Source organism: Bombus pascuorum, chromosome 6, assembly GCF_905332965.1.
Source record: "Bombus pascuorum chromosome 6, iyBomPasc1.1, whole genome shotgun sequence".
Taxonomy (NCBI): domain Eukaryota; kingdom Metazoa; phylum Arthropoda; class Insecta; order Hymenoptera; family Apidae; genus Bombus; species Bombus pascuorum.
In genome coordinates this window covers 4,039,568-4,057,949 of record NC_083493.1, presented here as the reverse complement: position 1 = coordinate 4,057,949, position 18,382 = coordinate 4,039,568, and the positions used below count along the sequence as shown (strand labels likewise).

The window sequence follows — 18,382 nt, the reverse complement described above, 5'->3', positions numbered from 1 at the left end:
ATAGCGTTTTCTATAAGATTCGAAACGATAGAATTCTAATATAGCCATAATCGAAATTAATAAAACTTAAGAAGTCTTCTTAGTATGGCGGGCTAAAACATCAATCTTTTTGTTTTTTTCTTATAATTTGATATCTTGGAAATATGTCCATAAAGTGTTAAAGTTTAATTCTCAATCTTGGCAGAGATCTATGCTTTCGAAGAAAACGGAATGAGTGTACCGAAATCGCGGTAAAACCAGAAAGTGAGTAATTCCTCATGTTGAAGTAAATCAAATATATAAATTTTCTACGTACTATAACATCGTATTTCATATTCCACATCACGTATCCTACAACCAATAGTGCAATTACCATACCTAATATCTTAAAAGTTACATATGGCACCACGATCTCTGTCCCGCTCTATTTTCCCACATTATTCACATACTCTGATTAAGTGAGATTTGAGCATCGGACTGACATGACTGAGGAAAGCGAATTTTGCTCGTGAGAAGTGGAAAGTGAAGATTTAAAGCACCGAACTTTGTGTTTGTAAGACTTGTCTATGAATAATAAGCCAAGATTCATCGATAAATACCCTTTATTCAATCGGAGTAACATTTATACTTACTTAAAGCATATCATTGAACTTATATATTCGTACAACTTTATCAACGGCAACAATAATAATCGTAATAATGACGAGAACGTAACGACAATAATGGTAATAATGGTAATAATAGGAATAATGTCGTCGAAATGGTAACTCTCGGGAAGAACGAGCTCGTACTGATCGTGAACGTATTGCTCGTCTTCCTTCCCACTGCCTGTATGCGGTTCGTGTTGAGCAAAAAAATAGATCTAATCACAGTGACGATGGTAATTATAATCGTAATAATAATGACAATGACAAGAATAATGATAACGTCGAAGATTAATCGACTATCGCTATATTTTTTAATTTATTATTACTCTCACTACACGGTGTTTGGTTAAAGTATATACCTCTTCTCACGGTATCTTTCATCCCATCTGTCCACGAATTAGACGAATAATTGATTCTCCTATATTCTACTTCCCAGATTCTCCCCTCTCTCTTACTTTTATGTACACTGTCTCGTTCTACTGTGACGAAATTATTTCAGTCTGTAAAGTAATAAGCGCTGCACGGAAAATATCTTCGCCTATCTCGGTTATGTCGCGTTTCTTTCTATCCTTTGTTTTAAACTAGTACTCGTGTAATATAACGTGTTACTTGGTAAACGTCAAAGATAATTTTACGCGAACGTCGCCATCGACTTTTTTCCTCGTTCGTCTCGTATACGTATCGATGCCAGAGAAATAAACCAGAAACGCTTCGTTTGCCGGTTCGACGACGTGTATTGTCAGAGATTTGCTTTTCTTCATCGAGCCTTCGACCGTTAAGCACCCAAGAGGCAGAAGATATTCGTCGTACCGCGATACGCGCAGGAACGTATCGATATTTACACGTTTGGTTCCTCGCGTGCTCTGCGATCCATTAAAAACGCCAACTTACAACGTAGAGAGACGTAAATGTATCAACAAAAATAATAACAATTCACATAGACGCGACGGTACTATGTACGCGTATCTGTTTATCCTAGTAAATTTCTTCAACGAAAGGAACAAACACAGAACGTTTCGAAATTATTGCACAAAAGAACGAGTATCCTTCGTCCCGATTCGATTGGTCGACGATTCACGACGAACACGAGGATCAAGGATCGTCCTCGCTTTTCATGGAGCTCGTCGATCCTCGTCGCGCCCTTAAACGCCCGGAAATTTGATAAGTACACCGTGTTTGCGATTGACATCTTGACAATTAACGACCAGGCTGTGTGTACATGCACCGTTATTACAAGATCGAGGTTTCACGCGCAGAATCTTCTCTCATCGATCATCTCACGCACAATTAGCCAAGTGGATCAGCAGTACTCACCGAACTCTCATTATAATATTCGTAATCTCTTTCTGTCGACTATGTACACACTATGGACAAAGTGTTTCGCCGTTTCGTAGACTCGTTGATAATATAAATGCGTCGGTATACTCATCGCTAATATCCTATATCAGACAGTAGTAAGAGTAGTGGTAGCAATAATAATAATGATTGGGTTAGTCCTAGAAACAATCTCGGTGGTTGTAACAGTGACGATAGTAGTAATAATAATATCTAGCTGTAAGTACGCAGTAGTAATTTATAAGTAGCTGTCGGTTCTTTTCTTTTTTTTTTTTCCATTTTTCCATTTTAGCAGAAGCAGCATCGATAGCGGTTCCACATTCTCGTTTACTTTTTAAACGTTTAATGGCTTAACGGGTAGTAACAGTTATGCACTGGTAAGAGCAATACGTTTGTTTGATATACATTTAAGCTAATCATTTATGTTTTTCGCACTTGTGTTCTTTGTGTCTTCCACCAACTCCATCTTTATCTTTACATGACTTAAGAGTGATAACGACATTAACGTTTCCTTCGAATAATATGTATATGTATGTATATATATATATAAATGCTTTCTCTGCCGTCTATTTACAATCACGATGCCTACGAGTCCTCGCGGTCCTCGGCCTTACGATATTCTTATGTCCTACAATTTCATTATATACAAAAGATATCGCTATGAGCAACGTCAGTCCGTACGGTTCTGCGGGATCACACTGGGTGATTATCAGATGATACCTTAGATACCGTTTTTCTTTGTAACATTTACTACTCTCAAGTCTATACAGTCGTCATTGGCTTGTGTCGAACATTTACCGTCTTTAAGTCGACAGTCGAAAGCACCGTTTTCCTTTGGTACACGAGCAGATCACCCGATAATTGGTAAAAAGTCTTTTCGATTTCTCATACTCAGTATGGAGAGTCATAACACAATTTATTATGCGATCAAGAAAGTCCTTCTCGTTGCTCGTTTACCGACACACGATTTTCATCGCACAGAATAGTCTTTCCATTTGTGGTAAATCACGCGAACCTCTGTGTCTCTGTTATGATCGCATTTTTTTCCTTATCATCACAACGAGAACGAAGTTACCGCATGAAACGCGTTCGTGTCACGTTGTATCCGATCGTCGAGCTTTAAGGATGGTCTCAGATGGGTGTCGGTAGGACCGTGAAATCCTGCAGCGCGGTCTTCACCGTTTCGTATATCGGCCTGTTTGCCTCGTCCGCGCAATAACCATCAGCGGTGCACAGTGTCTGCAGCTTCGTCAGGTAACTGTCGAAGTTCTCGTGGCCCATCTTCTCCTGCGGTCCGCCCGGGGCGTTCGGTATTCGCACGTGCTCCAACAGCGTTATCATGTTATCGCGTAGCGATTGATAGTACTCGGTCAGGTTGTTGCTTCGCTGAGTAATCGCCGTTGTTTCCTGCGAAGAAACGAACCTTTTTTTACAAAACATTCAGCTTATTAAATATACACTTGATCACTTTCGTAACAATAATAAAAAGAAAGGAAAATTTAAGTATTTGTAACGAGATCAATGCTATCTACTAGAAATTTCAGAATTGGGAATTTTCAATTTTGAGTGTCGGAGGAAAGGGAATCTCTCTGATCAGCACAGATCTACGTTAACAACGAATGATACAAGAGCTATCTAGTCTAAAATTTCCACGAATTTTAATTCTATACTGTCTTACTCAATCACAGTATAATAACATAATAACATCATGGATGATAAAATAACATTGTAAATAGAAATTTTAGTCCAAATTGGATCGCATTCTATGTAATTGACAGACGGAAGCTTCTCTAGCATTTCTATCAGCACACGGTAATAATCGATTACCGACTGAGTACAAGCGTACTGACCTTTTCACCTTGCTTCAGTTGGTTCTCCATGGCGGTGATATCGGAGCGCAAGCGCAACACCTGCGATTCGACCCGAGCGTTTTCTCTCTGGAGCTCTGTGATCTCGGCTTCCAGTGTGTAGAGATCCTCGCTCTGGCCACTGGCGGTACCGCTACCACTCGTGTTACCCTGACCCGTACCCACCGCACCCCCGTGAGCCGGACCACTGGTGTCCACTCCTGAAGATAGGGCATACACGGTCCATTTTAACAGCCTGTCTATCTGCCTCTTTCTTTCTTTCTTTTTCTTATACTTTTATTTCGCTTTTCCCGATTTCCAACAGGTTTCACCCTGATTCTCGAGACACTGGTTCGACTGATTTTTTCTGCTAATGTCACTGGGCGCCATAAATAATAAAACGTCCATTGATATTCAATATAAAGTGAACATTTTCATTGCTTTTACTTTCTTATAGTTAACTTATAGTTTTATAGTCAGCGGTGTATATCGACGTCGATAGTCTCGAGAACGTAGGTTTACTTGGAGAAAACCATCGGAAGCCAAGAAGGTCGATAAAGTCCGATCAACCCAAGATCTTGACCGAAACTCTCAAAAAGAGCTCTGTCCACACGAGTTTCGTACAAAAGCGACTTGATATTACAGAGAAAAAATGTTACTAGTTACATACGTAGTTCTTGACAGGTGTGCGGGATTCATATACAATAAAATGTGAGAATGTGGCGAGAGCGTATATGTAAGTAGCGCCAGGAAAGCTTCGGACAGCGATTTGGGTTGGTCTGTGGTCGGGTTACATTGTTTTACTTTTTTTCTTTTTTTGGTATCTTTTTTCTTTTTTTGGAAAACAAGTGCATCATCACATCGCAGGTTCGTCTTATCGCGCGACAATGATCGCTTGCTAGGCAGTATAAGTCTAGAAAGTATCCCAAGTCGCTGCATGAGGATTTGTCTGAAATATGGGAATCGGTACGGTTTCTTCTGCGAGTGGTTCGTGCTGAAGTGATGGAGAAAAGAGCTCGTCTAGTTCGCAAACGCGACGATTCGTTCTTTCGATGAAACGAGTGACGCGTTTAACTCATTAACAGACGCACGAACCTGACAGGAGTGCCGCAGGAAAACAGAATGATCGGGGACGATGTTAAGGTGATCAAGGGGTAGCGTGAGGTGCCATCATACCAGATAGAAGAAAAAAATAGGAGACACCGAGTGCTGGCCTTTTAATTTTGCAGTGTCATCGAAACTTGCAGTTATATCATAAAAGAATTGAAAATTATTTAATTGAAACTATAGTAGGTACTTTTCTGTTTCTTTATGTTGCTGCCAACACTCGGACGTCATCTCGTAAAAAGTAAAATTACTGGTGTGTGGATCTTGTATGTAACACCGAAAACACATAGAAAACAAATGGCGAGTACGTCAGTCCCTTACCTTCAAAAGTAAATGTTCTCCTCAAAGCTCAATGACAGGAAAGGAGCTGATCGTGATCCCAGAATAAATCAGAATATATTATTTTTCATTATTATGACATACGGTTGCTTTTTTTTTGGTCTTTACATTTTCGCTTCTTTTTTTCTAATTGTCTTTGTTCTTGCACATAGTAATGTGGGAGATAGGATTTCACGGGGGCCAAATTCGTAATTGGAAGAAGCAAAGTGACACAGTGGAAGTTGAGGTGTCCAGTTCAGGTGTTTCTTTCTTTCTTTTCTTTTTTTTTTTTTTTTCTCCTGTTGCCGTTGGTCAACAAATTCCGTGCGTCTCTGTTTTCTCGTGGAAGAATATAAAAAAGAACAGAACCAAACAAAATATCTCGAATACACCTGAATACCAATATCACGGAGAAAAAGGGTGGCGAGAACGAAAACGTAAAATTTAAGTAGAAACGACCAAAAAAGTAACTGAATATACAGGTAGACAGAAGTGGGCAGGAAAAAGGACGGAGGTTACTCTTGTTGGTATGACAGCACATCATTGCGTGAAGAGTAGAGTATAGCGTAGCATAGGATCAAGTATAAGGTCATATATGCACAAGTTTACAAATAAACGTTCAGAATTTTGTCACAATTTTTTGCCCTCGACTCGTCCAAAATTACTAATTCCATATATTATTCCGAATATTTTTCCAAATATCATCTAATATGAAAGTCAATAAAAAGAAAAGAAAAAGAAATTATATTGGACGAGTACGGCGCGAGAAAAGAATAAAAAGGCAAACTTGTAATAATCATGCCTACTCTACAATTTTTTGCTTCTACTCACTGTAGTAGGCAATCACATGTCGCAACATTAGCTCGACGTGAATGAGATATTTCGAATTTACAGCGAACATTTCAATTAATAATATGTATCAATTGTCGACGACTCGTTCACGAAGAGCCAACCGATCTGCTTTCCTTTTCTTTTTTCTTTTTGCTTTTTATTCTTCGATTAATAACGACACGCATCGATAATCGAAGACATGAACGACATCTGAGGCAGCTTGATCCTCACCGGTGATTCCTTTGCTGTACATGGTCGACATGTCTTCGAACTTTGGCTTCTTTACCGCGTGACCGGCTATCGGACAACCGGACAGAGATCTGTGAGTAGAGAACGATCCGTTTATATGACCGATTCCATCACAGCCCGGCGTGGGACAGTTCACACCCTCGAACTTCATCGCTGTCGCCGCGGCCACCGCTGCTTTGTGCTGCTCCACCGTACCTCCCGATTCTAATACACGCATCTTGTTCCTGTTTGCAATGGGGCAGCCCGATGCGCTGCAACAAGTCGTTGTTATCGTAATTAAGGACATGTCGTTTCATAGAAAACACCTTCTTACTGAAAATAAGGAAGATAAGAAACGCCAATTTTTTTTGTGGCAAAAGAACAAAATTAGTTTGAGACACTACCATCGAACAGAAATGTAACTTGGACAAAGTTACTTGTTGGTTAAAAGTAATTCGTTTGAATTCGATCTACTACGTTAATCTTAGACAAACTGCCTAGTTTCTGTTAACTGGCAAAATTGAAATAAAATTTATCAGAAATATTCTTTTTCAATCAATTTTTTTGCAAATACTTTATAATAGGAATGAAGCTATCCCGAGTCTCGCATTTTCTTAAAATTACGAGTACTATTTCAAACGCTCAATTTTGAAAAAAGTTCCTTTTTAAAGTTTTCAGTAAGTCATAATTACAATATTTGGTCTTCCACAAAAATCGCGAGGAAATCTTACCTGCGATGCGACAAGAATTTGCCAGTGGCATGGCCAGAGCCATCGCAACCGGGAATAGGACATCTGTAGCACGAAATGCCAACACCACCATTACCAACACCATATAATCCATCCACAGAGAAATAGAGAGAGCGAGCATGAAACGAGCGGAAACCGCTGGTTATTAGTCAGCGTCTTCGTCTTTGCGTTAGGAAGCGAATAGGGTTTAAGGGACACCGCGTTGAAAGGGATGGGACGACCTTTTCGGTCTGCTAGCGGATCTTAGCACGTGCAATGCGGTCAGCAAGATATCCACGTAGCTGCGTGTAACGTGCGAACATGGTGAAAACGCAAATTGGGATCGTGATTATGTATAACACAAGTTGCAGAGTTCGCAAGAGACTAGAAGCTCACTCAATTAAACCCATTCTATCTTTCTCACTAATCTTTATCAAATTTATGGAAGTGAATTGCACTGATTCAATGTTAGTTTCAGAGCAGTGATTACTTGCAATGATTTTCATAGAAAACTATTCAATATGGAAATTTGAAAGTTTTAGTTTAAAGTTTTAGAGATCGAAGGATTGATTCGATTTTGAAGTGTTGGAGGATTAGTAGAATGTCAATGATACAAACCTTAGTGGTTCCGAATCCTGTCCATCTCGGGGCTTGCTTTTCGGTTTGTTAGCCCTTGGACAACCGGACAAACTTCTATGAGACGAATAGTTGCCGGTCACGTGTCCCGAACCATCGCATCCTGGTGTGGGACATTTGAGCTCTTGAGAATGCGCTTGGATCTGGGAACGATCGGCTCGCGGACAACCAGACAAGCTGTAAAGGAAACAAAAATTTCTGCTCTTTTAAACTTGGTCTACATATACCATGACGATTTTGCGCTACTTCCACTTCGTTAGAAAATGTTTCAACAATCTTGTTTTATTCAATATATATCAGGTAGAATGAATAAGTAGCGCAGGAATCCCCATGGTCAGGATCACGAACGCACACCTCAGAAACATCCAACGATGGCTTCAGCAACACATCGCATGCAATTTACGCGACGTTGCCAAGAAGTCTCGAGTACTTACGTTCAGGTACCAGATATGATACTCAGGTACTATTAAACGATTTAAAAGAAGATCTCGATGAGATTACAAAGTATCGTTCGACAAATGTTAGTTCTATTGCATTATGATTTTCTGTTGTTATTTATTATTCGTCAAAGGAGCAAGACAATTCTGCTCACCGAGATCATCCACACGGACTGCTTACATATTAATAATGGTTTTATAAAAGAAGCAGCCTTCAGCGCGATTCAATCTTGGACAACTTGCCTTGCGTCCAGTTCGAACGAAGACATTGTACAGGAAGGTTTAAGGCTCGTGTCGTGAAATGACACGTTTCCATTCTCTCTCGAAACATGACTTTGAATGATATCGTATTGATTCCAATAGGTTCTTTTCCCTCGGATCTATTGGGTGAATGGTGGACTCGCAGTCGAAACGGGCAATCAACGATTCATAATTATATACACATATGATAGCATGCAAATGGCAACGCCGTGTTCCAGTTGGATCACTCATGAGGTGTCGCTCGTATCGATCGATCGCGTTTTAAGTTCATGTCAATACAAGGTTGGCCTTACTCTAGGAACACTGAAAAGGAGAGCAGGGAGCACACTCACACCTGACCCCAGTGAAACTCGTCAATTGCCAATTGTCTTTCTCTGTGTTTATAATTAAATGATTATAATTAAACAACCGTGCAACACGCTTCCGGATACGGTGCACCTTTGTGACTGTTACAATTATCGTTATATTTTATTTTCTCTCACTTTTTTCTATTCCTTACGGTTCTGCTCTGACATGGTCATTGGCAACAGTTCGCTACGAAGCTGCCCACTCGAGGCTGGCGAAGCGGTTTTTAAACAGGCGGGTTCGGTGATCGTATAATATATATTTATATATATATTTAGATGCGTATATGAAAATGAATATTAATTACAGTTAGAGCTCAAGACAAACTGGTGGAAGCATCGTATCTTTGCACGAGCACGAAGCTGCTCTTCACCGGCGATCGTCTTAATGATTTTGCCATCCCTTTTCGTAGGGGTCGGGTCGAAACAGGGAGCAAGTGGTGCTTCATTCAACATGAAACTCATCTACACACTTTGGTTATAGTATATCGTACGATAAGGCAAATGGGGTGTGGAGGAATTACGTACGTGAAAAAGGTACGCAAAGAGAAACTATATTGGGGAAGAAGAAAGGATATATAAAGAGAAGAAAGATCGTGGAATAAAAATAAAAGGAAACAAAATGATTTGTAAAAATAGCTATTTATATCAAACGGGTGTTCACACGTATAATATGGTAACAGCAATATCGAGTAAGGACTACAAGACCGGTTTAGCAAGGAACTTGGGGGTGAAGGAATGTTCTAGATAAAAATGATATAGTGTCACAAAACACTTAAGAAGCCACTACGCCACGGACCACCAATATGCATTGATGCAAAAAACCCATCCATGTAATTTTCGCATTTTTGTGAGAAATCGCTTTCAATGTTTGAATGTGTTTTAAGGATGTCGATATGTGTGACTTTACGCGTGTGTTCTATAGGATGCCAAGTACTTTAACAGGAATCGAACTACTATCAAGGAATTTTTACGTTGGATCGATTCAATCAGGAGAACCAGGGGAATAATTGTGTAGCAAGGTTCCTATATGTATGAATATGTGTGTATTCATGTGTGTGTATGATATGTGGAGCGTGCGTGCGTGCGTGCTGCATCGCTATATCAATATATAAATTATACATAATCGGATGACGTCGTCGAATGTAAAATGTCAGTGTCAATGTCAATGCTGCCTTGCCTTCTGTGGGTAGCGTAGTTTCCCGAGACATGACCCATGCCATCACAGGACGACGTGGGGCACTGTATCAGCTCCTTGCCATCGCGACCACGAGGGGCGGGCCGAGGCACGAAATTCAACGAGTGCCGCCTCATATTCATACTGCACCGAACAACATCAACACTATAAGACACTCCCAACGCGATCGCTCGTCTCTCGTATGCCTGCACCTAATAACTCTTTCATACGCGTTCACTCACTACGTCGTACGATGGATGCCAGCGCATAGTCCCATGTCGAATCATAAATGGAGAACATGTTCGAGGAACTCAATGGAACAGTGGAAAAGATCATGTTTGTCTAGATCAACACAGTTTTTTTTAAATAAAGATATCGTCACTTTTACCACTTTTCCTTCGAACGCTCACTTATTATCGTCAGATCCAATCAAAATTTTACACATATAACAACGAAGATAATAAACGATAGGAGATTTTTAATCTCGAAAGCTCAGTTGGAATAGCACTACTTTGGACATCCAGGGTACGAGCGTGGCTAGAACGCAATCGCTGCGTCGCGTCGTTACAGAGCTGGGATAGCAACCGGAAAGTTTTATTGCGCTCCGCAACTTTTCCTTCTCGGCCAGGGCGAGAGGGAGGTTGCCGTGCACGGACAGCGGGTGTCATAGCGACATATGAGAGAGAGAAAAAATATCCCGAAAAGTTCGGCATCCGGTCGGTGGAGAAAGGACGAGGCGCAGCAGCAGCAGGAGCAGGAGGCGGAAGGAATATATGCGGATCAGAGCACGAGAGAGCGGTTTGCTTCTGCTTTTTTCTCTCGTCTCCTCGTAGTTTCGTAGATGAACGAACTACCGCTGGGCTATGAGAAGCCTCGAAAACCTCGATGGCCCTTGAGTAGCCGCGATATTGCCGGCCAACCGAGCCGACGGATGCGGACTTGAGTGCAATTCACCGGTACGCCCCGAATGCTCTGCCTTGTGTATTTTCCCAGGCTCCGTCTAACCACCAACCTTCTCTGTCTTCATACCAACGACCTTCATAAGTCGCGTTTCCGTTATTCGAAGTTCTTCTATTACGAGTTCTATTACGAATCGAAGATTGTCTATGGAGGGGAGTGAGGTAATTGCTCTTGAAAGCATGTCTTAGAATGATATGAACTTCATTTTTTATTGTTTCGTATGATTTCGTACGTTTTGAAGGGATGACGGATCTCTGACAAGATTACGATTCATAAGATGATACGATTAGGACATAATGAGAATTGTATAGTAAGTATTAGTAAAGTCAAAAATTCGAGAACGAATGGCGCTTCTTTGCTTCCTAGTTTATCGTTATAAAAATTAATCTACTGCGGATGTTAAATTCCTAGTACACTATAAATTTATGTAACATATAAAAATTGCCGTATTAATCATTAAAACTAATAAAATATCTTTTTCAAGACTGCAACTTCCAAAGTGTTCTATACGCGCAACTGTTGAAAAAAGGTTAACTACATATAATTATGTTTAAAAGAACTACTTTTTATTAAAAAAACAATCTATTATTTGTACGAGTTCGCAATTTTGAAACATTCTAGGTGCCTGTATATCCAAACCCTAGACAACTATTTTAGAACGCTTAATTTAAATATGATTTCTCCAACTTTTCCACGATCTACCACTTAATATATAAACGCGAACATTCTCGAAGAATTTGGGTAACGTTGTCGAACGGACGCGCGGAATTTCAGGGCATGGGCGGAGATTAGAAAAGAGAGGAAACCAGTGTTGCCCGAGGTATCCGAGGTGCATTTCAAGGGTCTAACCTCGATGGGACGACGCAGGTCTCGCCCCATAATCCAGTGCGGTGGCAACTGATTATACCCCACCTCCTCTTTCGACCTTATTCACCCTTGGCGGCTCCCCTTCCAGCAGCCTCTCGTTCCACCTCCTCTCCTTATGCGCCGAACCGCGCCTTCTCCACTGTACCGCCGAGCTTTACGTCAATTAGAATAAGGTTGGCACTTTCGGTACGAAGAGTAATTACTTTAATTAACAAAATGGAGGTAGGTATGCGCGATCTCCGCCTCCCTCTGCGCCGTTAGTGGCCGCCACCGCCACCAACCGATTTTGCCTCCTGTGCCTTTTCAGCCGCGAATATACGTATACATTCGCGAGAGAGATTCGCGCGACCCTTTCCGCAAGGCAAGTACCAAAATGTGCGATGCTCGCATGCACGTTTAATAGACGCGTGGACGTTCCTCCGGTTCATTGGACAACATGGGTACCACCATAATGGGACGTTTCATTGTGGTCTGATCTTGTACCGTCCTACTCTACTGAATGAGATCAATTTTTACAACGATCAGGGCTACAGGGCTTCTCTGGGTAATCAATTTGAATTTAGTACAGATTTATATAAATCTATATTTATATTTAGTATAATTTAGATAGATTTATAGGATTGCACAGTATCTAGTTTACTTAAGTTCTTACTTTGAGAATAATAGTAATAAAGAAATCAATCATCAATTTTCTTTGGAAGTCAAATTAATTATAATAAAGATCAGGAATCTTTAGAAGTTAAAGTTAAAAATATTAATTTGGAATGTTAAGTTTCTTCATGTCGTATATTACTTATTTGAATTTATGCGAATTCAATTAAAATAACAGGGAAAACGTTAAAACACTAATTAATAATAATATTTCGATATTGAATAATTTCAGTGTCTCTAAGGATGGCAGTATCGAGTTTCCGATGAACCAGAAACGCCCTACGTCTTCTCACGAGCGCGGTATTATTTTGGAAAGTACATAGATCGTCGAGTTCCTTACCTATCGTCTTTACCCGTAGGTTTATCGAGAGGTCCGACTGTGTGCTGCGGAGGTGGCATACTATAGCAGGGTGTCGGCGTGTAGCCAGCTGGGATTTGGTAACCGGAAGTTACGGGACCTCCAGGATAAGTCCCGCCACAATTGTAGCCTGCGGTGGGGTAGGGGGTATACGTGTTCCCAGGATATTCCGGTTGAACGCCTGTCATTCCGTATCCGGGGTGCGGGCTCATCGGTCCATAACCTGAAAGTGACAAATATTTATAATGTAATCTTGTCGAATGAAAGATTACAATAGAATATTGTATATAAAATGTTTTATAAATATAAATATGAAATTTAAAAGATTAAAAAATCCCTGTTACATCCTAATGTCGTTTAATAATAAAAGTTTTGAATGAAATAAAAGGTTCTAGTTTAAACGAGGTTAATATTTAATTCGTTCTCCACATATTTACCATTCTTTATTTACTTTTCGGTATAGAGGTATATTTTAGAACTTGGAAATATCTATAAAGCTACGCGGATACTTGTCAAACTTGCAGTTCGAATATATACATATATCAAACCAGCAGCGTTCGGTGAAAACGTACAATAAAGAAACACGGTGCGGCCTAAAAACTGGAGCAACGCGAGTATATGAACACGTGCGCGAATGCTCCGCTTTGGTGAAGAAGACGCGTGGCGAATTTCAATTTTATGAAAATCCCCACCTCATTCCTACGTAATCTCTTGACTGGTAACGGGATGCAATAATGAAGTAAATAAAGAAGTCACTCTTTCACCGTGGAAACAAAAGAACCACGATACAAAAATAAAGATAAAAGAAAACGAGAAAACACGGAAAAGAAAAAGAAGGGGATGAAGCAATCGAAAGCGGCAGGACAAAGGTTCGGTGGCGCAAAGGTCGAAACCGTCCGTTAAGGTCGACGCGTCGCTTGATTAACCGTTGTAAAATCTACGCGTTTATTTACCGGCAAGAATTCATTTCGTCTGCAGTGCAAATAGCCGACGGACGAAGAGCGTCGGTGTACTGGCAACGTGGACGACGCGCGAACACGACGACGCCGAACGAACGAATGAACTCGACATGCCGGCTGTGTGCTCGAATATTTCAATTTCAATAACTACTCCCCAGCGTCAGAGTCCGCACAATATTGGCCGCGCCGGACTTTTGCCGGCTACGTGTACGCGAAATATTGATAATTAACAATGGTCGTGTACCGCCACAGGGAGGTGGTCCGGTAGGAAGGGTGCCGGTTTGGTGCACATCCACGCCGGCGAAAGAGGATGAGAGAAAGAGGAAAGGGGCGGGTATACACAGCGAGAGCAGGAGAAACGACGACAGGGACGAGGGAAATGGGCTGCTGTAGGTTTGGAATGCCAAGGCACAGAGAGACCGAGGAAAATGAGAGTCGGGGCCATAGGTGCCTATTATGGCAGTCATGTACTGTTCTGGCGAATTTTTATTCGACGGTTGTAACCGCGTATCGCTCTCTCGTTCGGTTCCTCTCCCGTCCGACCCCCGAGGGCGTCGAGCTCTTTGTTCTTTTCCCTTGTCCATGCATTTCCTCGCTCGTCCGTTACATGTAGTCAAGCTGACGCGTCGCGTATGTTTCAAGTATATGTGCTTGTCGAAATTTAGAATGCCGAAGACTTTGTTGGATCTATGTACGTGTTAGTTTTATCTACCCGTTCCAGGTAATTTGTTTCGGTGTCTCTAGTCGGCGCGTGTAACAGCATCTGATGCTACGCGATGAAAGATGACGGGTTTTAAAACACGAGACTCGTTGGATTTTCTTTGCATTCAATCGCACCACAGCTAGAGTTTTTACTGCATGACGCGGAAGAGTGAAGGTTTGAAATTTTTTAATATTATTCGTTTTCGGTAGCGGATGTTTAAAAAATTAATAGTTAAAGAATGTAATAATTTATTACACAATAATCGAAAGTTATCAGATTTCATCTTTAAAATTTAAAAAAACATTTAAATCTAAAAAGATAGAAAAAGGGGAGCACCCTTTATTTTATACCTCCGTTAAAAATTATCATTTTCAATATTTGAATCGTTAATTATTATGAAAACGACCAACAATTATAGATAAAATAGAGATGAGGAATACAACAGTCAGGGGTCATAAAGCGTTTCCAAATGATCGATGACGAACTATCTGGCAAGTTAAGTGATAAACAGTGATAGCTCACCAGTGGGATCGCGGTAAGCGTCCATGTAGTGGGAACCCCCGCTGTCTGGGGTGCTTTCCCGACTGTACGCCGTGACGTGCACACCGGGTGGCGGGAAGCCTGGCACAGGCCTGATTCCAGGACCCCCACTGAAATTGACCGGCTCGTTTGCCGTCGAGAAGTCCACGGGCTCGGTTTGCTCCTCGATTGGTCTGGGTGCTGGGAAACCAGGTCCAACGGGAACCGCCACAGCTTCTCCGTGGCCGGTTGGATATTGGGGACTTGGCGCGCCGCTATAATCAGATGAAGATGATGTACGATTTAATATCTCTCCCTCTCGTTGTATTCTGGTTGCGTTAGAAGAAAAATATTCGTCGAATTAAAATAATTTTAATCTTGTTCCGCGTGTATTAAAATGAATGGCCAAATTTGATGTATAAAGGGTGATTAAAAAGAATGTTTTGTGCATAAGAGAATAGTAGATCAAATGATAATTACCTATGAAGCCTGTTGACACTGAGATCAAGGGTTTGTCCTTGAGGACTGGGAACCTGAGGACTTGCAGTCAAATGTGGGCTCGCTGCAGCCTGGGGACTTCCACCTACTGTTTGACCACCGCCATATTGAGGGCTGAGACTGTTGGAACCATACGGTGGAGCCTGTAATAATTATCATCATTCTTTTTAAATTTGCACAGTTCTACCTTGGTTTCTTGAAAATTTGTATGTAGATATTTACCTGTGGACTCGTCGAAGTGACGCTGGAAGTTGACAAATCCATTACCGAACCACCTGGGGAGGTTGGAGGGCCACCAGGTTTCTGCATTTGCTGAACTTGCGCCACTGTGACACATTTCACTGTAAATATAAGATCATTATGAAAAATTGTATGATTGTAAACATTTTTAAGTTTCCAACTAAAAAGATCCTGTGATTTACACGTCCAACATTTCTATAAATTACGAGATCCAAATTATACATCACTTCAGACTGCGAATTTATCATTATTCAGGAAAAAATTTAGCAAAATTAAACATACGTTAACGTTAATTTGTATTCAAGTAAAAATGGTTCATGTTCTTATACATAGAATTTAGTATAATTTAGTATAATTGTAAATTATAATAACAAAGAAATTCACCGTCTTCGGTCTTCATCATTCCAGCAGCGGTAGCAGCAGCCATCGCCATCTGATGTTGCTGTGCAGCAGCCGCAGCCTCCTGATGATACACTCTTTCTTGCTCCTCAGGCGTCATTCCAGTCTGTCCCAGATAATACATATTCGTCCTAGAATGCAACTGTTGCTGCTGCTGTTGCTGCTGTTGTTGTTGTTGTTGCTGCTGCTGTTGTGACTGAATCGGTGCGCAACTTTGCGTATCATATCTTTCGTAAGCAGATGTGGTGCCAGGGTCATACGGTCGATGATTCGCAGCACTGGCTACTGCGTTCTCATATCCCCTCGCGGTTGCGATCTCGTTGGAATAAGTGACAACTGGTCGCGCTATATTGCTCGCTCCAGGATGCATGTAGGCTCTCGCGTGCTCTGCCGATCTGTGATGATAAAGTTCCTCGCTGGTGGTGGCCGCAGCAGCAGCTGCCGCCGCTGCGGCCATCATGGCTGATGGCTCGTACGGAGATCTCTGGGACATCTGATGACTCATCCTCGTATCCTCGACCATTGGCATGGGATATGCGACCGTGGGCTGCATAGGCAGCACGTGATGCGTCGGATGCTGAGTAGGATGATGTATCGTCGCGCCAATAGATCCTCGAGACCCCATGGCATCCATCGAGGACATCGACGAAGAGTTCGAATCCTGATTCATGTACGAGTCGTACGTTGGCCGTACTGTGGGTGGTGGAGGTGGTGGCGGTGAATTCACTCGACAGGAAGCAGTTTCTTCCGTCTTTGGTACCAGTAAGTCGGTCGTGTTTTGACCTCTGGATGGCAGGGTATTGCAGCAACTGCCACTCGGAGTCATATTCTCGGTTTTAGGGACTACTTTGGTCGTACGAGATGAGGGATTCTCTTCCGGTGTTTTCGGAGGTTTCACGTTGATACCCGTGCTTTTCGTTGTCGTGTAGTAGTCATAGGTCAGGCTGCTTAGCACCGGTTTTGTGTCCTGTGCCGTGGACCCGTACTGGGAGTAGCTCTTGCTATCCATCGACGGCGGCAACAGGTTCGTACTGATGTATTCTGGAGGAATTCCGGACACTGTCGCGAAAACGAAATGGTTATCACATATTTTTTATCGTCATTAATATCGTGATGAAACTAGATTGGTATCTTTACTTGGTTATGGTTACTTTTCAATTGAAGAAAAGATTGAGAAACTTTCGAACGAATGTTTGCGAGTAACATGCTTCTGTGAGTCTAATTATTCTGTATCTCTGAATTTTCTTGAAATAGATAAAATATTTAACTATGAATATAAAAGTTTAGTCCTTCATAACTGGGTCGTTCAGAAACCATGCTGATAAACTTTGCAAATTAAAATGCATAGAGCAATGACAGTTACTCGACAATAGCTACTGACAAAAAACGATGTGGCTTATGTGTACCCTCGAATATTCGGTTTGGTAGAAGTTCACGCGAGAGCTATCGAGGAACGATCGGAGGATTAGTTTCGCGGTAGTCTTGGAGCTTATAAGCCCCGATCCGATTTCACGGAGCGGCTCCATCCGTGGATTTTCTCTTGGGGCGAATTCCAGGCACGTTGGAGTGCCGCTGTGCCGCCTTACCTTGAGCCTTGTGTCGTGCCTCGCGTGCAGCCTGCTTATTGGCCGCGGCAATGGGACATCCGGATAGGCTCCTGTGCGTGTTCCGATTCGAGCTGACATGGCCACGGCCGTTGCAACCAGGCGTCGGGCATTTCAAAATAGTCTCATGCATCGCCAGAACTGTAGAGAACCCAGAGACACGTGACGTGGTTATAGAACGCTGCTATTTTCGCTCCACATCTTTTCTTATTACGTTTCGATTAAGTTATCGCTAGACCATACATACGTATACACGCACACTAAGATACGATCGGTAGCATCGAGCTATTATGGATTTAAGCTCGGTTCTTTCTTATGCGTTGAGTATAATTATCATCTTTGTTGGCAACACGATTCGTTTCTTTCTGACACATTTCGATCGCGTTGGTTTAGCTTCGATCAATGTTACACACGTAGTCAGAGATGTTGTGTATAGTATACAGAGAAAAATTAGAGGAGAAAACAGAAAGTAAAGGAAGAGAAACAAAGAAAAAGAGACAGGTGGGGTACATAACGTCACGGGATGAAATATACACATCAAATGTGTAATAGTACAATCAAGTATACCGAGCGGGTAGAGAGAAACTCAAGTAAAGACATAATCGAGTGACAAAATTATAAGACAACAACTTGCGATTCTTGTGTACCTCGATAGATTACTTGTCGTGTGTTTCGTGTTATATTGGGAATAATGTTGGTCTCTCGTATGACAGATATCGTGTACATGATGCGAGTATTTTAAAGAATCA

The 18,382-nt window shown here is 41.6% G+C and overlaps 1 protein-coding gene and 1 long non-coding RNA gene across 11 annotated transcripts in view; one reads left to right on the top strand and one right to left on the bottom strand.

Moving 5' to 3' along the window:
• Window positions 1-563: 563 nt before the first annotated feature.
• LOC132908170 (mucin-2-like) overlaps window positions 564-18,382 on the bottom strand; it is a 304,671-nt gene continuing 286,852 nt past the window's right edge. For 7 of the 10 annotated variants that reach the window (XM_060961891.1, XM_060961890.1, XM_060961892.1 and 4 more), the window contains 12 exons: window positions 17,616-17,774; window positions 16,015-17,088; window positions 15,613-15,731; window positions 15,373-15,533; window positions 14,896-15,167; window positions 12,694-12,934; window positions 9,879-10,019; window positions 7,639-7,833; window positions 7,024-7,086; window positions 6,296-6,564; window positions 3,812-4,029; window positions 564-3,368 (listed from right to left, as the gene is read on the bottom strand). In XM_060961891.1, coding sequence (XP_060817874.1) covers window positions 3,093-3,368; window positions 3,812-4,029; window positions 6,296-6,564; window positions 7,024-7,086; window positions 7,639-7,833; window positions 9,879-10,019; window positions 12,694-12,934; window positions 14,896-15,167; window positions 15,373-15,533; window positions 15,613-15,731; window positions 16,015-17,088; window positions 17,616-17,774 — 3,188 coding nt within the window. In that variant the 3' untranslated portion in view covers window positions 564-3,092. Of the gene's footprint in view, window positions 3,369-3,811; window positions 4,030-5,236; window positions 5,283-6,295; window positions 6,565-7,023; window positions 7,087-7,638; window positions 7,834-9,878; window positions 10,020-12,693; window positions 12,935-14,895; window positions 15,168-15,372; window positions 15,534-15,612; window positions 15,732-16,014; window positions 17,089-17,615; window positions 17,775-18,382 lie in introns of those variants that run through there. The other 3 variants (XM_060961895.1, XM_060961893.1, XM_060961894.1) reach the window with 3 other exon arrangements.
• LOC132908233 (uncharacterized) lies at window positions 7,808-9,871 on the top strand. The gene is made up of 3 exons (XR_009658336.1): window positions 7,808-8,116; window positions 8,228-9,531; window positions 9,624-9,871. It is a non-coding gene; the product is annotated as an uncharacterized LOC132908233 (long non-coding RNA).